General features: G+C 44.2%; 1 protein-coding gene across 3 annotated transcripts; it reads left to right on the top strand.

Annotated features, from left to right (window-relative positions):
* The first annotated feature begins 350 nt into the window (after positions 1 to 350).
* Positions 351 to 4,083, top strand: LOC139553546 (putative nuclease HARBI1). 3 transcript variants are annotated; one of them, XM_071365987.1, is made up of 10 exons: positions 351 to 1,096; positions 1,184 to 1,360; positions 1,451 to 1,512; positions 1,595 to 1,681; positions 1,769 to 2,052; positions 2,132 to 2,167; positions 2,267 to 2,821; positions 2,891 to 3,006; positions 3,103 to 3,214; positions 3,309 to 4,083. In XM_071365987.1, exons 7-10 carry the CDS (start codon positions 2,350 to 2,352, stop codon positions 3,677 to 3,679), a joined length of 1,071 nt encoding a protein of 356 aa, XP_071222088.1. In that variant the 5' UTR covers positions 351 to 1,096; positions 1,184 to 1,360; positions 1,451 to 1,512; positions 1,595 to 1,681; positions 1,769 to 2,052; positions 2,132 to 2,167; positions 2,267 to 2,349; the 3' UTR covers positions 3,680 to 4,083. The 3 variants fall into 3 exon arrangements, with proteins under 3 accessions (XP_071222088.1, XP_071222089.1, XP_071222086.1); XM_071365988.1 differs by having other exon boundaries at positions 1,769 to 1,810; positions 1,879 to 2,821; XM_071365985.1 differs by having other exon boundaries at positions 2,132 to 2,821.
* Positions 4,084 to 6,587: the final 2,504 nt, after the last annotated feature.

Raw genomic sequence — 6,587 nt, 5'->3', positions numbered from 1 at the left:
AGTGGCTATTGCATAATCCGTGGATCTGTTGGGGCGGTATGCAAATTGAAGTATGTGGAGAGTGTCGGGTAAGGTGGAGGTGATATGGTCCTTGATTAGCCTCTCAAAGCACTTCATGATGAAAGTGCCCACACATGCAGACTGATGTTCTCACTCTCTTTCCCTCCCTCTTTCTCACATTTCTCAATCCTCTTTCTCATATACACAGAGCCGGGCGGCCCTATACGCTCACTACGCAAATTGCGTAGAGCCGCGCAAATTACGCAAGGGCCCCGCCTCCCCTTCGTGTGTAAGCGGGTGTTAATGTTTACAACTTTGATGAGAGGATGAAGCGAAACTCTCTTTCTGGGGCCTGTTGCACAAAAGTAGAATTAAGACATCCGGGATAAATGACTCAGCTGAGCTCAATGAAGCCAAAACATGTGCGTCCAGGCTTAATTGGTTGCACAAAGACCAAGCCAGGATGAGCAGACACGGATTCATTAAGCCAGGTGAAACCAATCCTGGATAGGTGCGCGCTCACGGCTCACTCAAATAGACCCCGCCACAGATCACAGATTAACTGATTTACCATGGCAACTAGAGCCGCGTACTTTTCCCCGTCGGAAGCACAAATCCTCATGGAGGCATACGAGGAGGTAAAAGATATAATTAAGAAGAAAGGCAACACCGCCACAGTGATAAAGCAAAGAGAAAAAGCGTGGCAAAGTATTGCAGACCGCCTGAATGCGTAAGTAGTGCACAATTACACACTCACCGCTCCGCTGAAACATCACAATTACAATTCAAATATTTAATTCACATCTCCAAAAATGCAGTTGTACTGTAATTATGAAACGGTTAAATTTTTAATTGAAATGCACTGCAGATATGAGTGAAATTGTGTAAAGTAACTCCATCACACTGTATAAAGCTATGATACATTTTTTGATATTTTTACTGAAAACAAGACAAAAATACCAAGTAATTTTTTGCAGTGTGACTCCATTAAATGTGTGTGTGTGTGTGTGTGTGTGTGTGTGTAGATTAAACATGAACGGGCCAAAACGGACATGGCAGCAGGTCAAAATCAAATACAAGAACATTCTGCAGAATGGTATGGTCCCTGACTAATATTTAACAAAGCACAAGCATATATTGTACCCAGAAGGTGCCTGCTCACACATTGTCTGTACTGTTTTAGCAGTGAAAAAGAATACCCACAGACAAGGCATGGGTGGTGGGTCACCAAAGGCTGACCTTACCCCAGCAGAGGACATGGCCTTGGAGCTAAATAAAGGCAGGCCCGTCTTAGAGGGGATCCCTGGGGGGAAAGAGACGAGCATAGGTTCCTCCCAAGATGCCACCCGCTTCATTCAAGGTATGTCCTTCCATCTCTACATGGGATACAACCACATTCATATTGAATCAATTTGGACTGTCTGACTTTGGTTTACCTATTGCCTTGCAGTGTCTGGCAGCACTGTGTTCCTGTTAGAGCCACCAGCACAAGCACCAGACGATGCTGATCCAGTGAGTACTCCATCAAAGGCATACTGTAGGCCTGGCATGTCTTGTCTACTAGCTTCAATATGAATCCGATTAAATGTGATAGGGTGAAGGCCCCAGTGCAGCAGCAACAGCACATGATGGAGACGATGATGAGGAGGAGACCATCTCTCTGGATTCCAGAAGGCATGAGGTATCATGTTAAGACTGTGAAAGTACTATTTACTCTACAATGGTGAGGAGTCCTCATCAAAATCAAAAAATCTAATTTCTTTTACAGGACCCAGATGCTATACAGTGGGAAAACCAGCCTGGCAACATAGTGCGTATTAATAAAAGGACACCACATCCTGCCAAATTCCAGCTGCGCTAATTGTATTGTGTTCACAGAGCTCACAAGCTATCAGAAAGTTGTATGGCAACCACCTCCGGCGCCAAATAGAACTGGCAGACATAGACATTCAGTACAAGAAGAAAAAGATGGAAAATCTTGCACTGGAGTCCGAAATAAAAAAGAGGACAATTAGGAAACTGGACCTTGAAATAAAAAAACTTGAGAGGGAGGTGAGATATGCCTTCAATGTACACTGTATGCTAACTGTAACACAAATGTATTAATCATTATTTTTCTTTCCTCCCCCAGCTCCAAGAAGATGACACAGCTCAAAATAAAAATTAGGTATATTCTCGTAAAGTCAAGTGAGCCATGACATATGAGCTCTTATTGTGAGCACACAGGACGGTGGCATCTTTCTAAGTTTTTATTTTATTTTCCCAGCAATCAGTACAACCAAGTCATCGTTATAAGGCATCGCCCTCTTTTGCCCACCCCCCCAGCACCAGGTGTGGCCACTAGCCTATATGAAGGCCCAAAATTGTGTGTTCCTTTCTGCTCTGACAATGGCATGCCCATTCGTGCGAGATGTGGTGGATGAAGAAGCACTTGTGCTGAGGAGAGCCTTCAGGCGAGAAAGGGTCTTCAGGGACCGGTTGGACCCACTGGCCTTCCCTGATGACCATCTATATGAAAGATACAGGTTTTCTGCAGATGGCATCAGGTATCTATGCAGACTACTGGGTCCCAGGATTAAGCACCGCACTGCACGGAGCCATGCACTGAGTGTGGAGCAAATGGTTTGTGTGGCCTTGCGCTTTTTTGCTAGTGGAGCCTTCCTGTACTCAGTGGGGGATGCAGAACAGCTGAACAAGGCCACAATTTGCCGCACAATAAGGAGTGTGTGTCTGGCTATCAAAGCATTAGCAGATGTCTTCATCTCCTTCCCTGGCCACAGAAGACTCTGTGACATCAAAGAGGAGTTCTATAGGATTGCAGGTAAGAGGATCTACAAATTACAGGACAACTGTTAACACATAGTAGGATACTCATTACTTTGTGTGACAGGTTTCCCCAATGTCATTGGTGCAGTGGACTGCACACACATAAGGATAAAAGCCCCCTCAGGTGCCCATGAGGCCGATTTTGTGAATAGGAAATCCTTTCACAGCATTAATGTTCAGGTGAACATAACTTTTTGATATTGTCCATTGACGAACACTCTGCATTGCCAGTGATGTGCATTGATTGGTGTAATATTCCTCATCTTATGATTTCAGATGGTCTGCAATGCTGACTGTGTGATCAGCAATGTTGTGGCAAAATGGCCTGGCTCAGTCCATGACTCCAGAATCTTTCGGGCCTCTGAAATCTATCAGTGCCTATCACAAGGTAAGCCACACAACCCCTATTTATAACCATCATGGCTGTGTCAAGAATATCACTGTGTTTATGAGGTAGTAATGATGAGATTTTGTGTTGACAGGTGAATTCTCTGGTGTGTTGCTGGGAGACAGGGGGTATGGCTGCCAGCCTTTTCTCCTGACACCTTTCACAGACCCCCAGGAAGCACAGCAGGCCTACAACCATGCCCATGCCAGGACCAGGGCCAGAGTTGAAATGACCTTTGGCCTCCTGAAGGCACGCTTTCACTGCCTTCACAAATTAAGGGTCAGCCCTGTTAGGGCATGTGATATTACTGTGGCTTGTGCTGTCCTCCACAATGTGGCCTGCCTGAGGAAGGAGAGGGCCCCCAGAGTGCCACCAGCCATGGACTGGGACAATCCGGCAATCTTCCCTGATGACGACAGTGGTCGGCTGCTGAGGGACCAATATGTGTTGAATTATTTTAGTTAGTATGTGTGCTTTCAATTTTGGTTAAATATGTCCTGCGGTGGCAGAGGAATTTGGGTTTTTTTGGGTTCGTTTTTTGACGAATTTGGCCTCTTATGATGTTTGTGCGGTATACTGTGTGTAATACAAGGCTGCAGGGAGGCTACTGCATCCATTCATTTGTCTGTTCAGTTGATGTGTATGGATTTGTCCTGCATTTATTTTAGTGTGCAGACATGCAGGGTGTGTTATATACAGACCTTTGAATGTGTATGTATCATTTTGTATAATATGCTTGGATTCTGTGCTTTCCATCTTGTAGAGTCACTGTGACTTCAGTTTCGAAAGGAGCTGATGGTTTACCTGCTTTGTTTTGTCCTTATTCAATAAAGGAACATAATGTTACACATTGTGTTTTTATATTCATATGGAATGTGTATTTGTTTATATGACAGAGTACTAGGGCCACACTGAAGAAAAAGGATAAAGTCATAAATTTATGAGGCTGGTTCTTTCTGCAGAAAAGCTACATATTGTTTTTACAGTTTTGATACTTATGACAATGTGATACTTAATATTCTGGCACATCAGCATGTCTTTGTTTATGAAACCATACTGAAGTACAATTTCACGAAATGCCCCACATCTGTCATTTTAACAACTGTCCTCCTTTAAAACAACTGGTTACAATATTATGACTTGTGTTTTTTCCCCCTCTGTGGCCCTAATATTCTATCATTTTATATATAGCCTTATAGTCTATGGGAAACTGTAAATTATCTAATGATAGCAACATCATCTAAAAATCATTTTTTATCCAAAATCATTGAAATTAATGATCACAAACGTTTAAATAATAACAGTGGGTCTAGTTATATGTGATAACAATGTATAGTGAGCAGTGAAATAACTATTGGTTTCCATTTGTGGTGACTGCTGACTGACATTAGGGATGAGATTAAATAGATCCTGGAATTTAGCCTGGTCTGGAGCAGGCTAGCTCCACAGAATACATCTCCATGGTAATTTATACCATAACATATCCTCCTGCCCCCTATCCATCTTTAGTGCAACCGGATTACGGATCAATTGAGCCAGGATCACCAAGATATCCTGGCTTAATCCCTTATCCTAGTTTTGTGCAACAGGCCCCAGGTCACGAAAAGAGAAAGTAAACAGCATGAGAGTGAGTTACAGGAACAGCAATCAGGTAAACTTGTGTTCTCTCCTCTCCAAGTTTGATGTCAGCAAATAACAGCAACGTTAAGTTGATATGCAGGCTTGCAGTGCATCTCTCTCTAGTCTGTCTGTCTTGCTAACCTAGCTGGGCAGTGCATCTCTTGGTCTGTCTGTGTCTTGCTTGCTTGCCAGCCACTTCCAAGGCTGTGTTCTGTGACTTTGTGCCTGACAAAACTGAGAGAGTGAGGTACAACTATTTATTACATTTGATAAACGGCAACAATGTTTATAAACTGCAGCTTGGAAAAGATAACCGTGTCGCACGTGAACATGTGTTCGTATGCGCATGCACAAAACGAAACTCGCGCTTTCCAGCGGCAACCTCTATGGGGTCCAGTCCAGACAATATATGGGCGTGATGGCACTCCTCATAGGCACACATCATTTTAAAACAAGACAATGATTATCTAGTCTCTCAGTCAAGGTTTAGTTACTCTGGACTAATGCAAGATGGAAAGCAATGGATTGACATTGACTATTGCTTTAGATATTGAATGTAAAATGTTGACTAGCTGGGCGTACTGGGCAATATGGATGCACATCTCTCAGTAAATAATAACCATCAAGTATTCAGCCAAGCCATAGAATAAATAATATTTTATATTTGAAAATGTATAAAAGGAAATCTGGGGGAGACAGTTTGAATGGGCCTGATGCAGCTGATAAAATGAATAATAGTATTGTTATCTATAATTTACAGGTGCTGTGCTTAAGTTTGTCAGTAGAGGAGATCATCAGCCAGTACAAGCACAGACTCAGTTGATCCACATCCAGCCTCAGTACTAACACAGACCCAGTACATCCAGCCTCAGCCAGTACTAACACAGACCCAGTACATCCAGCCTCAGCCAGTACTAACACAGACCCAGTACAGCCGGCTTCAGCAAGTACTAACACAGACCCAGTACAGCTGGCTTCAGCAAGTACTAACACAGACCCAGTACAGCTGGCTTCAGCAAGTACTAACACAGACCCAGTACAGCCGTCTTCAGCCAGTACTAACACAGACCCAGTACAGCCGGCTTCAGCCAGTACTAACACAGACCCAGTACAGCTGGCTTCAGCAAGTACTAACACAGACCCAGAACAGCTGGCTTCAGCAAGTACTAACACAGACCCAGTACAGCCGGCTTCAGCCAGTACTAACACAGACCCAGTACAGCTGGCTTCAGCCAGTACTAACACAGACCCAGTACAGCTGGCTTCAGCCAGTACTAACACAGACCCAGTACAGCTGGCTTCAGCAAATAATAACACAGATCCAATACAGCCGTCTTCAGCAAGTACTAACACAGACCCAGTACTGGCAGCTTCAGCAAGTACTAACACAGACCCAGGTGAAGTACAGGCAGCCTCAGCCAGTACTAGCACAACCAGAGGTGTACAGCCAGTATCAGATACAAGAAACTCAGACCCTAATAGAACAGTTGCTGCTCCACCAAATGACCCAGCAGATTGGCCCCCAGTCTTAACAGATTTTAAAGACAGGCAAGACCCAGATGCAGACACAGGAGGTTTGAGCTCTGATATTTATTATGGTCCAAGTGGTAGGCAAAAGGCAGGTCAGGGACAGGCAAGAGTTCAAAACCAGGTCAGAGTCCAAAACGGTGCAGGCAGGCTCGTGGTCAGGCAGGCGGGCTCAGAGTCAGGACAGGCAAGGGTCCGAACGAGGAGGACTAGACAAACAGAGACT

Source organism: Salvelinus alpinus, chromosome 25 (assembly GCF_045679555.1).
Source record: "Salvelinus alpinus chromosome 25, SLU_Salpinus.1, whole genome shotgun sequence".
Taxonomy (NCBI): domain Eukaryota; kingdom Metazoa; phylum Chordata; class Actinopteri; order Salmoniformes; family Salmonidae; genus Salvelinus; species Salvelinus alpinus.
This window is presented reverse-complemented; position numbering and strand designations above follow the sequence as displayed.